The sequence below is a fragment of the Mesoplodon densirostris genome, chromosome 18 (assembly GCF_025265405.1).
Source record: "Mesoplodon densirostris isolate mMesDen1 chromosome 18, mMesDen1 primary haplotype, whole genome shotgun sequence".
In the NCBI taxonomy this organism is placed as follows: domain Eukaryota; kingdom Metazoa; phylum Chordata; class Mammalia; order Artiodactyla; family Ziphiidae; genus Mesoplodon; species Mesoplodon densirostris.
In genome coordinates, this window is record NC_082678.1 from 43,998,874 (window position 1) to 44,019,988 (window position 21,115).

A 21,115-nucleotide genomic window follows, 5' to 3' on the forward strand; every position below is an offset into this window, starting at 1 on the left:
TTCTTTTTTTGGTAAATATTTATTTATTTATTTATTTATTTGGCTGCACCGGGTCTTAGTTGCAGCACGCAGGATCTTTGCTGCGGCATGCAGGATCTTTTATTTAGCTGCGGCATGTGGGCTTTTTAAGTTGCAGCATGCAAACTCTTAGTTGTGACATGTGGGATTTAGTTCCCTGACCAGGGACCAAACCCAAGCCCCCTGCATTGGGAGTGGGGAGTCTTTTTTTTTTTTTTTTTTTTGCGGTACGCGGGCCTCTCACTGTTGTGGCCTCTCCCGTTGCAGAGCACAGGCTCTGGACGCGCAGGCTCAGCGGCCATGGCTTACGGGCCCAGCCGCTCTGCAGCATGTGGGATCTTCCCGGACCGGGGCACGAACCCGTGTCCCCTGCATCAGCAGGCAGACTCTCAACCACTGCACCACCAGGGAAGCCCAGGAGCGGGGAGTCTTAACCACTGGACCACCAGGGAAGTCCCCAGAACATTTCTGTGATCCCAGGAAGTAGCCTTATGCCCATTTTCAATCAATGCCATTCCCCAGAGGCAATTGTTATTCTTCTTTTTTTTTTTTTTTTTTTTTTTTTTTTAATTTGGCCACGCAGCGCAGGCTTGCAGGATCTTAGTTTCCCTGACCAGGGATTGAACCCGAGTCCCCTCCAGTGGAAGCGCAGGGTCTTAACCACTGGACCTCCAGTGAAGTCCTCCATGTGGTCTCGATGTAGGCTGGGCATCCACATAGCATGAGTGACTGAGTTCCAGAGTGAGTGTCCCAAAAGGCAGTGGGCAGGAGGTGCTAGATTCTTAAGGCCTGGGCTCAGAAAGTGGCACACTGTAACTTCTGCCACATTCAATTGGCCTGCTAGTCATGGAGCCTAGGTTCAAGGGAAGGATACATAGAACCTACGTCTAGGTGGGAGGCATGTCAAAGAATGCAGGGCCATTGTTTAAAACTGCCACACCCACAGAAGCCTCCCGTTTGGTGAGGGGCTCAGAAAAACCATCCCTGCCCTGGCAGGCCACACTGCGGTTGGTTGGCCTTTTGCGCACAAAAAAAGCACAAACTCCACCAGCCTCCTGTGCTAAGTGCTAATGAAGGGCTTACATGGAAAAGGCATATCACAAGGGTTCAGAGAAGGTGCTGGAGTCATCAGGGACACTTCCTGGCATCTACCATGTGCCAGGCTCTGAGGAAACAAAGACACAAAACCTTAAGCAGTGGCTTTAGAGAGGAATGCGTGGTGTAGAGGGAAGATGTGTAAAGAAACACCACCACCTGATGTAACAGGTGCCACATGAGAGATGCCTAGAGCAGACTCATGCCACTCTGACTCAGGAGCTCAGAGAAGGCCTCTCAGAAGAGGTGATGTCTGAGTCAAAGGAGAAAGTCATTCCAGATAGAGGAACAAGACGGGACAAAGGCGAGCAAACATGAGGAAACAGTGTTGGGGCAACTAGAAGTGACTCAGTATGGCTGTGGGGTGGGCAGAGCTGAGGTAAAGCTCCAGGGACACCTGGGGGTCAGATTCCAAGGTAGATCACCTACAGGTAAGAAGTGGGCACATGGCATGAGAGGAGGAGGATGCCCATGACACTGTGGGCACTGCCATTAAGCCTGAGAGATCCCAGGAGGGGGTGGGGTCAGGAGGAAGGCGTGTCTGAGGGAGGTGGACACGTGTGGAGTCTGAGATGTCTGTGGGGCGTTCAAGGGAGATTCCAGTTCTGTGTCTGGACAGTTCTGGCCTGATGACTATATAAGATGGTGGGAGCTGCTGATGGAGAGCCTTGAATGTCAGGGTCAAGGGCCAACTCTATACTCTGCAGGCAAGGAAGAGCTAGGGAAGGTTTTAAGTAAGAGATTATAATGGCTGATACTTAATGAGGGCCCATTACATGTTGGGCACAGTCCCAAGGATTTTATATGAACTGATTTGGACCTCACAGTAATTCTGTAAGGTCAGTACCGCTGGGTCGAATTTAAGATATCATCAATTGTAATATATACCATTATGCCATGACATGTCTTCAATTTAAGATGGGTTCTTCAGAGATGTTTAAATGTAAACAGAAAAAAAAAAGGGGAAAAAGCCATGGAATCAAGGAAATATATGATCTGCATTTAAAACATGAGGAAACAGAAACAGAGAAATTAAATGACTTTCCCAAGGTCCAGTAAGAACCAGAGCCAGGATTTGAAATCGGGCAGCCCAACTCCAGAGCCCAAGTTTTTAAGCATCATTTGATACTGGACAGGATGTTTGAGCGATGTGGAGTTTTAAGAAGACCAGTGTGGCCACTGAGGGTGCAGTGGATTTGAGGGGTGTGGGCAGAGTCAGATGCACATCTGGGAGACTGGGGTCCACAACGAGAGGGTTCTAGAGTGGGCTGGGGGCCATAGAGCAGGAGGAGACAGATAGGATAGAGATCCTTCAGGAATGGACAGAACGGCTGACCCACTGCACGGTGGGTGTGAAAACAAGGACAGCTCCGAAATGTTGAGCCTGGAAAGAGGGCACAGCCTAAGAGGGTGTGAGGCAGCTACTGCAAACCAGAGGAGAGCTGTGGTGCCTGGGCGGTCAGGAGAGGGCTTCTCACCCCAGTATGGGCAGCAACGCTGCCTGGTACCTGACCGGCAATCACTTAGTATTTGTCAAATGAATGAATGTATGAATCATTGTATGATCTCGGGCAAGTTGTACGACCTGGCTGTGTGATCTCGGGGTCTCATTTTTTGGTGTAAAATGAAAGGACTGGACTAGAATGTGTAAAACAAAATAGAAGGTGTTCTCCTGGGAGGGGTAAGCATTCCCCTCTCCATCCCCAGGACCTTTATGGATCTCCCAAACAGTGGTTCTAACCCTGGCTGTAAGTTGGATTAACTGAAGCCCCATATGAGACCACTAAACTCAGAATCTCTGGAGATGAGGCCCAGCAACAGGTAGTTTTTAAAGTTGCCCAGATGACTCCAATGTCCAGCTGGTTGAGAACTGGGAGCCTCTAGGGACCCAGTTTGTAAACCACGGGGCTAGGTGAAGGCTGGCCTAGGTCCTTGGGCTGAGCCTTATGGTTGGTGGTAGGCCTCTCTTTTCATGTCCCATCTCCCATCCCCCAAACCCAAACTCCTGAGAGCCAAAGGACCAAATACCAGGGTCTCTCAACCACACACTGCTGACGGCTCGGACACGATCACTCTTTGTTGTGGAGGACTTTCCCGTGCATTTTTGGATATTTAGCGGCAGCCCTGGTCTCTGCCTACTAGACGCCAGTAGCACATCCTCAAAACCCCCAATCAAAACAATCAAAAATGTCTCCAGATATATTGCCAAATGTCTCATCGCGTGCAAAATCCACCCACCCCCCGGTTGAGAAGCACTGTGCTACAAGAGACTCCCGCGCTCCCTCTGCCCTTCCCAGTTGCAGACAGAGGCCAGGCAGGGGTCGAGGCCATTTGACAGCAGGTTTAGTTGGGCCTGGTGGGAGGGCCTCTGTGGGAGCCTTCACAGTGTTAAATGGAAGGGGAGCATGCCAGCAGGCTGACTGATGTGGTCTCACTCTAGGGGGAGGGACTTTTCCAGAACACTCATTCCCGGATTCCCAATCAGTCACAGGAGGGCCAAGAGGAGCTTCTGGGGCAGACAGCCCCCGCTTTCCGGGAACAGGCAGAAGGGGGTGTGGGAGTGGTAGTGTGTATGGAGGGGATTCTTTCCTTCTGTAGATATTTTCCTGGCACGGTGACTGCCTCTGTCTGATTGGTTGAGGACTGGAGGGGAGGAACTTTCCAGCTGTGGGTGCCTGGGTCCCTGGAGGCCATCTGACGCTGGGATTGTGGGGATGTCTGGGTATCAGGGTCTGGAAGACAACCGTTGGGGCTGGAACTAAGGGTCTGGCTGCCCCCCTCCCCCCCACCCCGCCCCACGAGAGAAGTGGAAGTTGTGGGCACATGCTCCTTAGAACTGGAGGCTAAGATCTGTCCTCATCTTCACAAGTCACTTTTTGCTTGGAGGCGGCTGTACCTGAGGGAAGACAGAGGGTGGGAGCCCATGGAAGGGAAGGGAAGGGGGCTGGGAGGGAAAGAGGAAGGATGGGGGGTGGGGGAAGGTACTGATGGGTCGGAGGTGGTAAGGCTGTTTCTGGCCCTTATCCCCCAACTCACTCCACCGCGAAGCTCAGAATACCCAGGAGGAGGACAGCTCCAGAGACAAAGAGCAGCAGAATCCTGGCTTCCCAAAGATCGTGACTTCCTGCAGGGAACCCAGGAGGCAGTGAAAGATCCCGGGGACCACACCCATCGATGCTGGGGTAGCCTAACAGCTCAGAGATCTGGGCGGGGTGAGGCAGGGGTGGGGAGTAAGGACCTGGGAAGCAGCGCTTTCGGGGCCAGCAGTACACCTCGAAGCCCTGGCAGGTGGAGCAGTTGTACAGGGTGGTGCTGCCCCCTGCAGGAGACAGCAGGACCCGCTCTGGGGCGGGAAGCTTCGCGGAACCCTGCGAGAGTCCCACACTTCCTCCCCAGACTGCAGGCTCTCCTCAGGTCCCCCGAGGCTCCTGGCCCTTGCTACCCTTTCCCTTTCCTACTCACGGCAGGCGGGAGCGCAGAGAGCTGAAATGAAAGACAAGGAGGATGGGGGTATATGAGCTCAGCCACACGCTCCTTTGCCTGAGGACCTAGGCACCCCTTGATCCCTCAGGCCCGCATCAGTACCTTCCCTGTTGTATTCTGGGAGCTTGGTCTTTTGAAGCCATTTCCAATATGAAAGGAGTGAGGAGAGAGACCCTTTGATCTCTGGGGAGGCAGAGAGCAGCTCTAGTGCCCGGGGCCTCAGCAGGGCCAGTTCACCTCCACACCTTCACCCAGCACCGCCCCATCAAGCCCTCCTGTCTCCACCCACCCTCCACCCTTCCCAGCCTCCCCAGCCCCCTCCTCCCAACCCCCTCCTTGGTGCCATCCAAGCCCCTACGTTGTACCTCCCCCTCGACCTCACCCATGACCCTCAGGACTCTGTGAGTCTTCTCTGTGACTTTTTTCAAGGATGCATCATCTGTGGAGATGGGTAAGGACCGGGTGAGATTCCCTCATTGGCCCAGAAGGAGGTTCTGGGGCCTTTCCTGACTTTCCCAGGGTCTGAAGAAGCTCTCCCAGAGGGAGAGGCCAGTGTGTCCAGAGAGGCCAGTGGACTGAGAAGATGGCTGAGAGGCACAGCTGGGAGGCCACATGCAGCCCCCTTAGGGCACAAGGGTGACTGCTGCTGAGCCTATCCCTGGATGTCTGAGCTTACCTAAGGCAAAGGCCGAGAAGTTCCAGGAGACCTCACAGTCCTTCCACTGGGCCTCCATCTGGCTGCAAAGCTGAGCCAGGCGGGCCGACAAGTCATGGTCTGGGAAGCGGCAGAAGACACAGGCCTGGGCGGCTGCCAGGAAGATCCCACCTAGTGCCAGCATCCACATGAGGCCCGCTGGGGGTGCTGGAGTGGGGGCTGGCCCCACCTAGGCTGGGAAGGCCTTAGAATGCTCTGTGATCCTGGTTCCAGTCCTTTGCCTGGAGGTTCTAGAGTGTTCCAGAACAATTGGAGTCTCTAGAGCATTCCAGAACAGTGCCACTGCTCCATCCCTGACTGACCGAGGTAAACCTGGGGCCCAAGGAACTGGGACCAGAAGAAGAAACCTCTAGTGGGAGATGGACAGAGAAAGCAGGGCTTCTGCCGTACTCCCAACCTAGCCCTCAGCAGCCTTTACAAGTTTGTGGTTCCAAAAGAAACTTTATTTTTCTTCTTGTAAATCATGACCAGTGATAAATAATAAGTGACTCCCCCAGTGAAGAAGTTGTTTGTGAGTATCCCAGCCCTTTCCATATCCTCCCCCACTCTCTCAAACTCTTCTGTTCATCTCCTCTCTGCCCTGGGCAGCCTTGGGCCTTCCCCAGCTATCTCCTAGCAACAGGCTCACTGTTGCCTTAGTAACCGAGAGCTCTATACAGGCCTCCAAGGCCCAGCTAAGCCCAGTGACTTCTCTTACTTCTCACCAGAAGATCCTAGTGACTCAAAGCCCAGCAGGCCCCTCCTGCCTACGTGGTGATGTGAAGCACATGTACACACACACCCCTTGGGATTAACCTAATTCTCAGTCTACTCACACCCATACGGCAGACACACCTGGTGCCAAAACAGTTTCTGGGCAACCCCAAACAGGCCTGGACACGCAGCGACCACAGAAAGGCCAGCACACAGACACCACCTCCAGCGACACGGATGGGAGCCAGGATGCCAGGGACCCATGCATCAGTCAGACTCACTGGCTAACAGGCACGTACACCTGAAGGAAGGAAGGCCAGGACCCAAGGAGATGCCCCGCTCCTCCCCATGGCCAGCCCCACCATCAATATGGGATCCTTTAAAACACTTGGATCTCCAGAGGGATGCTCCAGCCCCATAGTTAATGGGGATTATCCTAGCTCCCTTGTGCCAAGCTAGGGTGGGGTGTAGCCCTTCTGTCTCCCTCAGTGGTGGCTTGGAACACAGCAAAGAATCTCCCTTCCTGTGTTTCAGAGTGTTCTGACCTATCATTGGTCAGGCCAGGCCAGGCCACCAGCTCCAGGAGAAGTCACAGTCCAGAAGACCACATTAGAGCAATCCAAAGTCTCTCATTTCCCCCAGACCTCACTGTCCCTCCACGGTTCTGCTAAGCCTAGCCTGGGCAGAGAAGCATTCCCACTTTTCCAGACCCTGGATACTAAGCTCCAAGCAAGGAAACACCGAAGGTTCCCAGGCTCAGGCGAGGACCAGCCAGGGAAGCTTCCCCACCTCTCCCAGGATTAGCACCAGTGCAGACCCTCTGGTCTCGTGAGCCCTTGGGCTCTCTCCGGTTTGGGGATTCCTGCCCACATCTGGGCTCCAGTCAGGTGCAACGGGGCCCCTGACTCTCACTGCTCCAGGAGCAGAGCTAGGAAGAGGCTCAGGAGAGACTTCACCCTCTTCACTGACCCATTCTTTCTAACCGCCCCCTCGCCCACACAGTCAAACTGAAGGCAGCATTCCTAGTTCTCAGTTCCTAGTGCCGGACAAAGCGCAGAGATCGGGAGTTGAGCAGGTCTTCGGGGTCAGGGAAGACGGAGTCGAGACGGAAGCCATGCTCCAGGGCCACCCGCAGCACCTCCTCCAGGAAGCCCGGAGTGCCCACCACCTCCCGTCGCTCTCCTGGCCCCCCAGTCCACAGCGGCTGCATACCCAGTCTCCTGTACTCCACTTCGGGGAGCTCTGCAGGGCAGGGGGCCCATTCCAGATGAAAGTGTGGGCCTCCCTCCGCCCTGTCCTCATTGGCCACACCAAATCGGGCACGCATGGCACCCAGACACTCAGAGTCGGTGCAGAAGAGGTTGGCCCGGAAGGTGTCCACCTGGACAGAGCTCAGCTCATAGTGGTGTGGGCCCCGACGAGCAGAGAAGTGCACCAGGCGGGGGCTGCTATCTACATCTGCGTGGAGCAGGGCGGCTGTGGGTGCCGGGGTCCCCTGAGAGGCCTCCAGTTCCCGCAGGGCATCCAGGAGGGGCCGGATCTGGTAAAAGTCAGCCTCTGCCCTGAGAAGCGCTGTCTCCCCGTATCCACAGGGCAGGTCCAGGCGGCCCAGCCGTAGGAAATTGAGGATGTGCCGGAAGGCCTTGCCATCTCGGTCGATAAAGTAGTGGCCGCCTCCCTGGGGATTGAGGTTGGGGGTCATGGGGGTACCGGCCCTAAACATGGCCCCCAGCATGGAGTCTGGGAATCGAGTCAGGGTCTCCAAAGTAGTGGAATATAGCGTGCCCCCGACATTCAGGGTCACGGGGCCCCCAAAGGAGGGGGGCGAGGAGGGCACAGGAGGAGGAGAAATTTTGAGGAGTATCGAAGACACCAAAAGAGAAGAAAAGGCAGAACTTCCTGGATGTGTGCAGAATTGGGTCGTAAGGTTCAGACTGTCTCTGGGTCGGAGGCACAGGTTGGAGTACAAGGCAGCAAGATTGGGGGCTCACCCCAGCTACCTGGGTGGTGGGGGATGGTTCCCGGGCACAGAAACGCCGGAAAGGTTGAGAGAACGGATGATACGAGCAGAGGGAAGTCAGAGAGGGACGGGAGATTTAGGCCCAGACGCATCCGATTCTGGGTGGTCGGCGATTCCTTTCTGTGGTCTTCAGACAGTGGGTTTCCGCAATCCAACCAGCAGGTGACGATGGCGAGCACAAGGCCGACTCTGAAGGGACCAGCTTCTCGGGCAGACCGCTGTCACCGTGGGCGAGTCCACGCAGGGCTCCGGGGGCCAGTCAGAGGCCGGGCCTGGCCTGGCCTGGATCCGGCGCTGGTCCCAGGAGAAGGAGGCGAGGCTGACCGGAGCCGATGGCGGAGGTGCCTCTGTATCGGCTGGGGAGCGAAGATACACGCTCAATCCGAGCTGGGAGTGTCCTAGGACTCCTATGGAAGCAGCCGGGAGTCTCGGGACCGGGCGCCGCCGCCTTCTCCGGGTTTCGCCGCAGCCGCTTAAGTACTCTCCGCCCCAAGGAGGTGGCCTAAGGGCAGCGGCCGGGGCCCTTTAAGAGGCAGCCCCGCCCCCTGGGCGCCCCGCCCCCGCCCGGGGCGCGCGGCTCGGGTGGTGGTGGAAGCCTAGTGGCGAACTGGAGAGACGGGGCTGACGGGCTGGACTGGAGGACGCTAGCGCGGGTGGGGTCCGGGGGGTGACTCAGGCGCGTCGTTAAGGATGTGGCCGCGACGGCCCCGCCGGCCCCTAGGTGTGCCCGACCTCACGTCTGCAACTCGGCGGGGGCCGGCGTCTCCTATCCGGCTGCTATAGAAACTGAGGCCCAGCCGTCGGGGGTTGGGGACCAGTTCCTTTTCAGTCGCTCCCGCAGGGAATTCCCGAGGGGGCGGGTGCTGAGCCGCCGCATTCCAGGGATGCCTCCGGGCTGGGGTGGCCAGAGCCAGCCTCTCCATCCCGGCCCTGATGCCAGCACCCCCCCATACCCCCCAGAGAAGGCTGGACCCAGCCCACGCAAGCGGCCTCTGCCGGGCCTGACGGGTCTGGCCACGTCTCCTGAGCCCGCGAGCCCTGCCTCAGAGCCGCCCGGCACTCGGGCCGAGGCCGAAGCTCCCAGTTCACTCTCCGGGAGTCGCCCCTCGAGTGACTCCAGTTCGCAAACTCCCAATCGCTCCCGCACCCCAGAAGCCTCAGTGTCCTACACCTCACCCACCCGACGGGGGTGCTCAATAAATGAACTTGGAAGAGCAAAGCACAAAGGCTTTAATAGAAAGGGGCGGGCGGTGGGAAGGGCAGGGAAGGGGGTTGCGGGCCCTCGAAGGCCTGGGGTCAAAGTGTGTGTAGGTCATGGCTACGCCGGCTCAGCTTCTCCGGGTTGTCGGACGCCATGAGGGAGAAGTCGCGGAAGATATCGAGATACGTCTCGTCTCCTGAGGGGAGGGAGGAAGGGCTGGGAGGCCGGGTGGCTGGGCCCTAGCACAGAAGAGCACAATAGGGACAGCCCGGCCTGGTAAGAGCACGCGCTTCCAGCGTGGGTGGAAGGGACATCTGCACCGTCAGGGCGGCGCCCTCGCCTATTCTTTGGTCTGTTTCAAGGACCCGGCGCGTAGGATGCGCCCAATACATATTTGTTGAATAAATGATGTAATTAATCAATGAAGCTGGGCACAGGGGGTTGGGGACGGGTCACCAGCGGCCGGAAGCCCAGAGTTACAATGTTGTGTGGGCAGAGAGGGGGGTGAGGGGTACTTTACCAGCCTGGCCCTGGGCCGCATCGACCTCCCTCATCTTTGCCAATCGCAGCCTGAAGGGGAGGGAATTAAGGAATGAATGACATTCTCCTCACTCCCCCAGCCCCAATTCCCATCCTTTGAGCTGGGCTGTTTCATTCACCTGTCTCCCCAGGGTCTAGTGCTTTAAAGACGCCTGACAACAATGTTAATGAACGATGCCTCTCTCAGAATAAACTCACCTTCCTCGGACCCTGCCCTCCCCCTTCCTACTCCAAGCCTCGGTCGACACTTGGAGAATCCTTTCAAGGTCTGGTCCTGGAGCTGGCCCCTCCCCTCCCCAGGCCCCGCCTAGCATGCTGGGGTCTCGGCGTTAGCCCCGCCCAAGTGGATAGTGCAAGCGCTAGCCCCGCCTCTTCAGGCATCCTCACAGAGTGACGATGTCAGCGTTGGCTGTTTCCACGGCGATGACCAGGGGGTCTCTGCCTTCAGAGTCTCGGGCTCCCAGATCGGCCCCCCGTTTCAGGAATAGGCAGGCCAGCCTGGACAGGACAGCCAAGTTCAGCCGGCCCCTCACCCTGTCTGGAGCCTTCCTCCTCAAGGTCATTATCCCTGCTGCCCCTACCCTGTGTGGCCAAGAATGGTCGCGTGGTGGAGCGGGCCTCGGCCGTGGCTGTCCACTTGGTTCACGTTTGCTCCGTTCTGGAGGAGGAACTCACAGGCCAGAAGAGAATTCTGCGTGTAGTAGTAGAGAATGGGGATAGAGGGTGGCATCTTTTGAGGCAAATTTAAAGATATTTTAGAGTGGGGTCAGTTCCGAGGGTGGGTATGGGATGGCAGGGTCTGCTCCAGCTCTTTACATGTATTCATACATTAAATCCATAGTACAACCTAATGAGGTATGTTATCCCTATTTTACAGATGAGGAAACTGAGGTACAGGAAGGTTCATAATTGTAAGTGGTGAGGGTCTGGGTTCAAACCCAGGTTTGTCTGCCTCCAAGTCTCACACTCTTAGCAACCAGGCTCTATTGGTTATCACTCCCTATGAGGTGGGAGAGGCTAAGAGCTGGGACCAAACTCTGGAGTAGGGGAGGAGAGGAGGAGCCTAAGGGTCGGCAAGGCTCTCACCGCAGCTGTGGCCTGGATCAGTGGTGTGGCGTTCTCCTGTCCCCCGTGGACCCAGTTGACATCGGCTCCATGGGCGAGGGCATCAGCCATGGTGGGAAGGGATGGAGGATGCCCAGCAGCTCGAAAGAGCAGGGCCCCAGGGTGCAGGCTGCCCAGGTCTTCAGAGGGTGACTCTGTTAGGGGGAACCAGCTGTGAATCTGGGAAGAAAACCCTTAGCGCAGTCCCCTGATGCTGTAATGGGATAGTCCACTTCTCAACTGTGGGGAGGCCTTCAAGACTGGGGATTGTGGTGGGAGGTGATGGTGGGTGTGAGTGGATGTGGGTTGGTCCCCTAGAGCATATGGGATAGATGGCAGTGTTCACCTCTTCCTGTCCGACCACCCTGACTGGCTGGGATGTCGGGGGTGAGCTGACATGGTGACGGTCAGCCTCAGCTCTCTTGGCTCCCTTGGTTCCAGCCAAACTCATACCCTCCTCCACAGGCCTCTGGAGACCCTAGCTCATTCTCCTGACTCTTCTCATGCTGGTGACACCCTCACATAGCCCTCCTGGCCTCCTCCCAGCCCCACGGTCCTTCCCATCTTTCACCATAATCCCCGAAACTCTTGCCTCGAAAAACCAGTGCCAGTGGGCTGTGGCCCCCCATAACAAGCTCGAGGGGAAGACGTGGGCCCCAGACTCTGTGCCTCCCCACCGGGCTTGGCACCGTGCTGAGCACACGGCAGGCACTCAACAAATGCCCAGCCAACCCTATACCTGGCTTGGGTCTGAAGCTCCCGGGCTGGGGCCTGATGGTGCCCGGCTTTGGGGGCACAGGAGGCTGCCCCCTCGGGGGCCCCCGGCCACCTCTTCGCCCGCGAATCTCAGGAAGCTTGGTCAGGAACTTCTTCTCCACGTATTTGGCGTGAATCCAGGCCTCCTTCTCTTGCCTGGTGGGGGAGGGTTGTGGGAGAAGAAGGGGACAGTCTTCCCTCCTCCCATCCCAGGCTCTCCTCCCTCCCTGTCCATAAGGAGGGCAGCCCCAGTCTCTCCACCCCAGCCTCACCGGGAGCAGCTGGGCCCTGGCTTCTTCACGGCCATGGCCTCCACACGGGCCTCATAGATCTGGTTCATGATGACATTCCCCAGCTCACACATGAGCTTCAGGCGGCCCAGGCGGAAGCAGAGACAGACGGGTAGGGTGCAGGTGAGTGTCTGAGCCCTCAGGGCTCTGCAGCCCTGCCCTCACCGCACCCCACACTCTCACGGCACCCCAAGTCACCTTCACGAGTTCCGGCTCCCATGAGTCAAGGGTCAGGGACCGGACTTTGGAGAAATGAACTCCAAGGCTCCTGGAGGGCAGAGGGGAAGTCAGGCCCTCTGTGGGGGAAGCAGCCGGGGGAGCTGCTGCTGCTCCTGGAAAGACTTGGGGGCAAGGTCTGGCATGGGGGTCCCGTGCAGAGGCGCTGGGCCAGCAGGCAGCAGGGCAGCCAGGGCCGGGCAGCCGTGACCTGCACCTGGCAGGATCCTGCCTGTTCACCATTCCCTCTTCTCTCTTCTTCCCATCCTCTCCAGCCACCTCCCCTTTCTCCACGCACTCTGGCCGGGACAACTCTTTCCACGCCATTCCCCCTCCCCACTTCCATCAGAATTATGGGGCGCATAGACTTGCTAAGGCCTCACGACATCTCTCTCTGCTTTTCGTCAGCTCCCCTGCCCTCAGCAGCCCTGACCCCACACCTCCTCCAGTCAAGCCACTCAACTCCCCTGGGTGTCCCCCTACCTGGGCCAGACCAGGACACTGAGGGGCTGGGCCCACCTGGGTCCACCCTGTGCCCCACAGGATCGGCCCAGGCCTGTGCCCGGCGACAGAATATGAGAGGAAGCCCAGGCAGGGCGGGAAGGGAGGGAGGAGCCCCGGTGCTGGGCTCCAGCTTGCCTCCATCCCACTCTACTGCCGCCAGAAAGAGCAGGGGCCCGCGCTTGGGACCTTGGGGAGTGACCTGTGGATGCCGGAGCACTGAATGCAGAGGGTGACGCCCAGGTTGATGCTGGCCCACTCAGGGGCCGGCTCCCGGCAGTCACAGCACTGGGCGTTGCCGTCCACGCTCTGCACCTGGGCTGCCACGTGCCCGACTCCACCAGAATCCCTTCCCCTGCTCATCCCGCCAGAGCCCAGGGTGGCGGCGGAGCCCATGGCCAGGGGTCCTGAGCCCTGGGGGAGACAGGGGAAGAAAGAGTGGCTCTGAGGTCTAGGGTAAGCGATGTCCCACCTCCCTGGGCAGGCTGGCCCTGCACCCCCATGTTAAGGTACCTGGCCTGGACCCCGGGGGCTGTCATCAAGGTGAGCCTGGCTGAAGGCCGTAGCGATGCTGCTCTGCACAGCACTGACCCACAGCTGCAGGAGGCGCTCTGAGTCAGCCTGCAGGAGGCAGGACCTGGGCAGGAGGGTAGCCGGAGGGCAGGGAGGGGTCTGAGGCCTGGGGAGCTGAGTGGCAGGACAGGCAGGCTGACATTCAGCTAGTATTCAGCTGGCACCCCTCATATTGAAATACCTCTACACCAGTTGGTAATAACCTTCCAGATATCCCCCTTCACCCTAGACCCTCCCCTAGCCTGCCCCCCAATTGAGCCACCAAAGGGCTAATGCCTGGGGCTGCATCAGGGGACTCCAAGATCCTGCTCCAGGGATGCCTTTGTGATTGGCCCTGCCTTTCCAGTTGGTAAAATTGAGATATACGGGTGTCACCCCTGGGCACTGCACTCACTTGATGGGGGACACCACCTCAAAGCAGAACCGCCTTTCTGAGTCAGGACAGAGCTTCACTGTGCAGAGACGAAGGTCATCCACCACCACAGTCACAGGGTCCTGGCAGGGAAAGGGGATCGGGGGGCAGGCATCCAGGCAGCCACAGCAGGGCTGAGTCCTCCTGGGCCCAGGCATCCAGGACCCGGGCCTACTCACCTTGTGCTTCTTCTGATAAACCAGTTGGTTGCTCTGAATAGTAAACCAGCGTCTGGAAGAGGCCGAAGTAGGGTTAATGCCATGGGCGGCATTGGAATGCGGCTCGGGACACAGACAGGAGAGGGGCTGTGCTCTTAGTCCCATAAGGATCTTGCTGAGAGGAGAGAGACCAGGCTGCCCATCCCATGAGATGTTCCAGAGGAGGGTGACAGAGGTGTAGCCAGGGACATTTAAGGGGTGCTATTCACATCCCGAGTACCCCAGATTTGATAACATTTATGAAGACAACTTTCCAGCAGATGGCAGTAAAATGCATTGTCTAATAAGTCTATTGCTACAATGTTTTGGCAAGTAGAAGTATCTTGGAGAGAATTCCCTGGCAGTCCAGTGGTTAGGACTCTGCACTTTCACTGCCGAGGACCCGGGTTCGATCCCCAGTCCGGGAACTAAGAGCCTGCAAGCCATGAAGTGTGGCCCCCAAAATTTTTAATTTAAAATTTAAAAAAAATAGTATCTTGGAGAAGGGGCTCTGTCTTCTAACTTGCGCCAAGATTCCCATAGGGGCCGGCAGTGGCCCTGGAAGGGGAAGGGGTCGAGTCAGAGCAGATCACCACCCTGCTCCGCACCCTGCGATGGCTCCTCACTTCCCTCAGAGTCGAGCCAACAAGGCCCTGTCATGATTCACGTCATTAGCTCCACCTGCATCTCCTACCACTTCCTCCTCCCCCGCTCTGTCCATGCCCTGGGCCTCCGCTCTGTTCCTCAAACCTTCCAGGTTCCTCAGCGCTTTGGTGCTGGCTCCTCCTTCTACCTAGAACATTCTCTCCCAGATATCCTTCCAGTCTTCACTCAGAAGTCATCTTTTCATGAGGCCTTTGCTGACCACCCTATTTATTTATTTTTATCATTATTATTATTTTTTGGCCACAGAGCTTGCGGGATTCTCAGTTCCCTGCCCAGGGACTGAACCCGGGCCACGGCAGTGAAAGCCCGGAATCCTAACCACTAGGCCACCAGGGAACTCCCTGCCCACGCTATTTAAAATTGCAACTCCTCCCCAGCTCTCCACGTTGCTTGCTTTATTATTTTTCACCTATGGTACTCTTACCTTCTAAGAGATAATTTACTTAATTATTACGTTCTTGTCTGTCTTTGTTGATGGAATGTAAACTCTCTGAAGGCAGGGGGTTTGTCTGTTTTTCCTGGCTGTAGTTAGCACATTCAAAAAAATTTAACCTGATGGGTTTGGCCGATTGGGGTGTCTGCTCCTCACCTGCTCCAGGTTTTAAAGGCATTGCTGGCCCGTTTGAAGAGGTGCCCTTCCATGACCAGGCCACCAGGCCCCTCCTTTAGGCTTGGCTCTGGCTCTTCCCCACCCAGCTCCTGGGGGCACAAAAGGGTCAAAGGGCAACTGAAGTGGGCAGAGACCAAGGCCCCAGGCCCATCTGCTTCCTGCCCGCAGCCCCAGCCCTCACCTTCTGTTTCAGCAGCACGTGTCTCTGCTCCATGTCCCTCTTCTCTCGAGCCGAATTCAAGACCAGCCGGTGTAACTGAGCACAGGAGGGGCATCTCAGATGGCCCCAGCCTCCCAAAACCAGGCCAGGAGAGTCATCTCAGAGCCCCTACCCTCCCTCTTCCACCTGCCTGCGCCCTGGGTCTCTACCTGGCCACCCAGCTCCTTGCGATACTGGGCCAGCCGGCTCAGCTCCTCGTGGCCCTGCTGGAAATGGGTAGCCTGGGCCTCCACCAGACGCAGCACCTGGGGGACAAGGTGAGCAGGGGGCAGACCCCTCTCTTTTCCTCTCCCTCCTGCTCCCATCAGCAGGCTCCTCCCCTCCCTGCCCCTAGCCCCCACGGCCACTCACAAACTCCATGATGTCAAACTTCCTCTTGTCCTCAATCACATTGATCTGAGAGCCCAAAAGACCTCAGGTCAGCCTTGAAAACACAGACGCACGACCCCCACCCCCGCCACTGCACACCAGTGACTCTCCAGCCTCGAGGTGACTGGGGTTCTGGCACCCCAAGAAGACAGGTTGGGGCAGGCACCTGCAGGGCATAATCCAGGGCCCGTCCCCGGTACCCGGCTCGAGCAATCTTCAGAGCAGCTCCGGCCTCTTCTGCCTCCTGGGCCCGGCGCCTGGGGACCTCTGCGTTGTGGGTAAGAGCAGCCTCCAGGCTCTCAGCCCCCCGCCAGAAATCCCGGCGAGCCTCTCGGAAGCCCCGGAGACCTCTGGGGGTGTGGGGATAACAGAAAATCACCGATACACCCGCCTGCCCCCAGCAGAGAAGTCCTTGAGATTCGCTCATAGCCTTGCAGCTAGCCTATGGACGGTCAGAACTCCAAGGGGATCCTTGGGATGGGGGATAACAATCAGGCCACCAGAAGCCCCCAATCTCACAACTCCTTCATTCAGGGAGGCCCCTGCGGCAATGGGAAGAGGGCTGGAGGACTGGTTTCCCTCCTAACTCACTCCTTGACCAGAGTTTGGATTTGCTGCTGCAGTGTGTGCTGGGTGGCATCTAGAAGCTCCTGAGGGAAGCAGAAATTGGCAGGTGGCGGTCAGGACCGCAGACGCCCTTGGTCCCCTCACCAGCCCTACCTACCCCCACTTACTGCATGGCTGTCCAGCTTGTGGCTCAGGCTCTGAGTGAATTTGTCCAGACACTCCTAGGCAAGAAGAGGCAGAGAGAGAGTATCAGGCATGGGCGGTAGGGCCCTCCCATCCCTAGACCCAGCCTGCTCTGGCCTGGGACCCGCAGACCCCAGACCAACCCTCCCCTTCCACAGGATCTCTCCACATCCCAGACCCCACCCCAGCCTGGTTTGGACGCTCCACATACCGCCATCATGGGCTCTGGTGGACCCAGGTGGGCCAGGTCACAAATGCCAACAATGAAGGCCCGGCTGGCGGCAAGGTAGTGGCGCCCACTTTCCAGGAGGCCATTACCCAGCTTGAGGAGCTAGGAAGCAACAGAGCAACAGGGAGTCGTGCTACACGCCACCAATACCCAGTGCCACCCCCGCTCCTGTCCTACTTCCTCTCCCCTTTCCCAGGGCTGTGCCCCTCCCTCTCCTCCTCACCTACACTCCTCTGTGGCCCAGTCCAGTTTCTAACACACACGTGGTACTTTCTCATCTCTGTTTCTTTCTCCCACTACTCCATGCCTGGAACAAAATTCCTCCCAGCCTGTTACTGAAGCCAGTGTCAGCTTCACCTCCAAAACGTCTCTCCTGCCCTGCTCCGTCTGCTTGGATCCAGAGTTCCCCAGAAGTGCCATCCTCACGCTCTATCTGACCCCCAGGATGAATGTTCTACCTGGTTGGTATTAAATTCTACAGTATTTACTGTCTAGAGTTGTCCATTCTGTGCTGAGTGAACATTCCCTCATAAATATTAATCGGTCAGCTAGGCCCAAGGGTCAGGGCAAAGGTGTTGCTCCTAGGGCCCATTCTGTCTGGCCCTAATTACAAACAAGGAGGCTTGATAAACAAAGGGACAAGTGACTGGACGGAGGAGGATCTCTGGGAGAGCCAGGTGGCCGACCCAGAAGCCAAAGCGAGGTCTTCTGACCCCTGGCCCTTGTTACCTGCAGGAATTGCTTTGCTCCTGAGGTAACACCATTGGCTTTAGCCTGGGTCACCGTATCTGGGATGGAGCAAGTGTCTGTGGAGCCTGTCAACTCAGCCCAGGGAACAGGAGACCACTATAGAGGTGCTCTGAGGAAATCCTGGGAAGCAGGGGCTCAGAGAACGTGGGCTACACAGGTGCTTGAGGAAGTTTTGTTGAAGTGAAAGACACTTTTTAGAGCTAGTGAAGGCTTCAGGGAAACAAAGCTTGACTTGAAGATGGCTGGCAGGGTCAGTAAGGGTCAGGAAACTGAGCATGATGAAACCTTATCAGATGTCACCATCCGGTGTCTGTGATAAGGGACAACGACCCAGATGACCACAACTCCAGTGTGGAGGTGGCGGACTGAGCGTCCAGTCTTTTCCTTGACCACCTCACCTTCCTCCCCAAATATCTGAATAAGGAACTTTCATAAGATTGAACTAGTGACAGACTGGTACATCCATACAATAGCATGGGGCAGCAAGGCAAAAGGAATGAGCTATTCATCTGTGAACTGTTAATGAACTGCTGATAACTACTGATGTGCCACACTTGAATAAACTTCAGAGACATTATTCTGAGAGGAAAAAAAAGGCCAATCTTGAATGGTCACATACTATATGATTCTACCTAGATAACAATCTAGAAATGACAGAAGCCTAGAGATAGAAAACAGATGAGTGGTCGTCATGGATGAGAAAGGGGCTGGGGAGGGGGGTTATCATTACAAAGAATGGCACAAAAGAGTTCCTTTGTGGTGATAAGGGTTTTGTATCTTGAGTGTGATGGTTATGAGAATCTATACGTGTGATAAAGTGCCATTGAATTATACCAAAGATTTTTTTTAAGAGTATATGCAAAACAGGTAAAACCCAAGTAAAGTCTTTAGACAGTTCATTGTATCATGCCAACAGCAATTTCTACAGCAATTACTACAGTTATGGAAGATGCTGTCATTGGGGGAAGTTGGGAGATAGGTACGTGGGATCTCTCTGTACTATTTTTGCAACTTCTTGTGACTCTGCAATTAACTAAAAATACAAAGTTTAACTTAAAAATATATGTATATATTCATGTAAACTGAATCACTTTGCTGTAGAGCAGAAACTAACATAACACTGTAAATCAACTACACGTCAATTAAAAAATGTATATATTATTTGGTCACCTATTAACTTTCAGGCCATGGTATAGGCACTGGGGATTGAGCAAAAACAAAATGTAAAAGTTCCTCATGACACACACATTCCAGTGGGGAAGAGTAGACAAGAAAAAAAATTGGCAAGCCTGACAGACACAGGCTAAGGTGACCCCTGATGATTCCACCCTTGCATAATCCTCACCCCTTGAGTGTGGGTGAGTGAGACCTGTGATTTGCTTCTAATCAGTAGAATACAATATGGCAAGGGCGATGGGATGGCACCCCCAAATGACAAAGGTGACGGATTCATTCCTGTGGTCACATTCTGACGTAAACTGATGCCATCTTGCCAGCACATGCAAGGGAGACTGCTGCTGGCACTGAAGAAGCAGGCTGCTATGAAGTAAACCGCCTACGGACAGGGCCCGGTGGCAGGGAACTGTGGGTGGCCTCTAGGAGATGAGCGCCTCCATCCGGCAACAGCAAGGACCTGAATTCTGCCAACAATCACGTGAGCTCAGAAGAAAACCCTCAGCTGCGGATGAGGCTACAGCCTCTGTCAACACCTCGGCTGCGGCCTGTGAGACCCTGAGCGGAGCACAGTCAAGCTGTGCTCGACTCCTGACCCACAAAACCTATGAAAACACCTGTGCGTTGTTTTAAGTCACCGAGTTTGTAATAATTTGTTACACAATAATAGAAAACTAATACCGCGAGTAAACATATAACGTGTCAGATCGAGATAGAGGCTGTAAAGAAAAAAAAAAGCCAAATAAGGGAGGTGGGAGTGTGCCGTTTTTATAAAGAATATCTAGGAAGGCCTTACTGTGTGTGTTCAAGTGTTTTACTGGTTTGTTTTCCATGGTTAGTCTGTGAGCCCCCTGAGGGCAGAAACAGCCTGCTTCTCCCTGAGGCGCCCACGGCTCGCATAACGCAGGTCTCAAGAACGACCAAGTAAGCCCACAGGTGCTCTTGTTTTGCAAGACTCTGAGCCCCTTGAGGGCACAGAACCACTTTTTGGCTCCTCTGTAGCCCCAAACATCTACCCCACCTGGTTAGCATTCAGTAATCCCCAGAACTCATTCTTGGTCTCTAGTTTTCTCCCTGGCCTCACCCCTCTCATCTTAATCCCACCCCGGGTCACCTCTCTCCACATCAGGATCACCTTTTCCAGCCGGGTCTCCAATTCCGACACTTCGGCTTCCACCAGCTCGATAGAGGCTCTGGGAAAGGAGGGATGGGGGCCCAGGAACAGAGCTTGGGTCCATCTGGTCTGTCCACCTCGGCAGGGTCGGGGGTCGGGGTTAGGGGGCGAAGGGTACAGACGGAGAAGGCTGATGGGTTAAGAACTGCCCACCCACCCTCTCTGGCTCACTCACTCTGCACAGTGTGGGAGCTACTACAGCCCAGGCCAGAGCAGGAAGGGTAGAAAGAGGGTGGATGTGGCGAGGGCAGGAAGTTGCTAACCGCCCAGTGCAGGTGCTGGGGGAGGGGCAGGGGTCCAGAGGGAGGGAGGAGGGAATGCCAGCTCTGGGAGTGAGAGAGGCTGGAGGGACCCCCTTCACACATGCAGTGGGTGGCAAGCATCAGAGCATGAGATTCGATAGCAGAGGTACTGCTTTGGCCCGTAAGCTGGATCTTGTCCCTTTGAGACTTACTCCCTGGAAAGACATCCTCTGACTTGGGGAAGGTTGTGCGTGTGTATTAGGGGGTGTTGGACCTCCCCACCTCTGCCCACCCCCCTCCTCCACCCCGGAGACCTGTGTACACTTACCGGAAGCGGGGTGAGTCCTTAAGGCACTCCTCAAAATCTAGCTTGACCGTCATCTCAGCTTGACTGCTCTGGGGCCAGTGGGCCCTGGGGCCTGGAGGGTGGGGATGCAGGTGGCCGTACTCCCTGCCCCGGGGGGAGGCGGGGTGCTGATGAGGAAGGAGGAGAGGATCCTATCCTGGGTAGAGCCTGGGGGGCGCGATTCTTTCCCTAAGTGGAAGGGGTGTCCTAAGAGGAGCTCTCACCCCACACTTCCAGGCAATGCTGGGAGGGGTAGAGGCGGGGCCTGGGCGGTGGAGAAAGGGCCTGAGATCAGAGAAGCCACAGCCCCGCCCTCAAAGCCTATCTGCAGTCACCTTCCTACCGGGACCCTGGTCTCTGCTTCAGTCTCCTTCAGTGGTTGAGTTGTGGGGGCCTGAGACATACAGGTTCAAATCCTGATTGCGTGACCCTGGGCAAGCTCTGATTCCTGTTTCCTCATCTGAAAGATGGGCATGATAATTCCTACGTCCAGGGTGTTGTAAGAATTAAAGATGATACTGGTGCGTGGCTGACTGAATCACATCAATCATTGTCAGACGGCTGCAGTGGGGTCTTCTTGGACTCCTGGGGGCCTGTTGAGTCCAGTCCCCCAGACCACTCCAAGCTTTCTTCTCTGCTCTGCTTGCCTGTGGTTTCCTGTGTGTGAACTTCCCTTTCTGCCCCCCACTACTCAATGACAGCTCAGGCGCAGACTGGACCCCCAATACCCAGACTCCTGCTTTTCTTCTCTTTATTGTCTACCCCTACCAAG

The 21,115-nt window shown here is 56.1% G+C and overlaps 3 protein-coding genes across 8 annotated transcripts; all 3 read right to left on the reverse strand.

Moving 5' to 3' along the window:
- Positions 1-3,982: 3,982 nt before the first annotated feature.
- On the reverse strand, positions 3,983-5,488 carry TMEM95 (transmembrane protein 95). Of its 2 annotated transcripts, XM_060082571.1 has the most exons (7): positions 5,273-5,441; positions 4,979-5,035; positions 4,699-4,779; positions 4,576-4,596; positions 4,352-4,432; positions 4,150-4,229; positions 3,983-4,009 (listed from the first exon to the last, which is right to left on the reverse strand). In XM_060082571.1, exons 1-7 carry the CDS (start codon positions 5,439-5,441, stop codon positions 3,983-3,985), a joined length of 516 nt encoding a protein of 171 aa, XP_059938554.1. The 2 variants fall into 2 exon arrangements, with proteins under 2 accessions (XP_059938554.1, XP_059938555.1); XM_060082572.1 differs by lacking the exon at positions 3,983-4,009 and having other exon boundaries at positions 4,146-4,237; positions 5,273-5,488.
- Positions 5,489-5,732: 244 nt separating this feature from the next.
- KCTD11 (potassium channel tetramerization domain containing 11) lies at positions 5,733-7,984 on the reverse strand. The gene has a single exon (XM_060080395.1). It carries the CDS (start codon positions 7,737-7,739, stop codon positions 7,041-7,043), a length of 699 nt encoding a protein of 232 aa, XP_059936378.1. The 5' UTR covers positions 7,740-7,984; the 3' UTR covers positions 5,733-7,040.
- A 1,246-nt stretch (positions 7,985-9,230) lies between these two features.
- Positions 9,231-21,110, reverse strand: ACAP1 (ArfGAP with coiled-coil, ankyrin repeat and PH domains 1). 5 transcript variants are annotated; one of them, XM_060080387.1, is made up of 22 exons: positions 20,326-21,110; positions 19,717-19,774; positions 16,641-16,760; positions 16,414-16,467; positions 16,271-16,329; positions 15,846-16,029; positions 15,662-15,706; positions 15,460-15,555; positions 15,272-15,346; positions 15,070-15,179; positions 13,797-13,848; positions 13,600-13,700; positions 13,146-13,269; positions 12,835-13,046; positions 12,114-12,183; positions 11,898-11,992; positions 11,609-11,781; positions 10,852-11,024; positions 10,347-10,456; positions 10,153-10,263; positions 9,746-9,795; positions 9,231-9,421 (listed from the first exon to the last, which is right to left on the reverse strand). In XM_060080387.1, exons 1-22 carry the CDS (start codon positions 20,376-20,378, stop codon positions 9,321-9,323), a joined length of 2,226 nt encoding a protein of 741 aa, XP_059936370.1. In that variant the 5' UTR covers positions 20,379-21,110; the 3' UTR covers positions 9,231-9,320. The 5 variants fall into 5 exon arrangements, with proteins under 5 accessions (XP_059936370.1, XP_059936369.1, XP_059936368.1 ...); XM_060080386.1 differs by having other exon boundaries at positions 12,835-13,076; XM_060080385.1 differs by having other exon boundaries at positions 13,600-13,848.
- Positions 21,111-21,115: the final 5 nt, after the last annotated feature.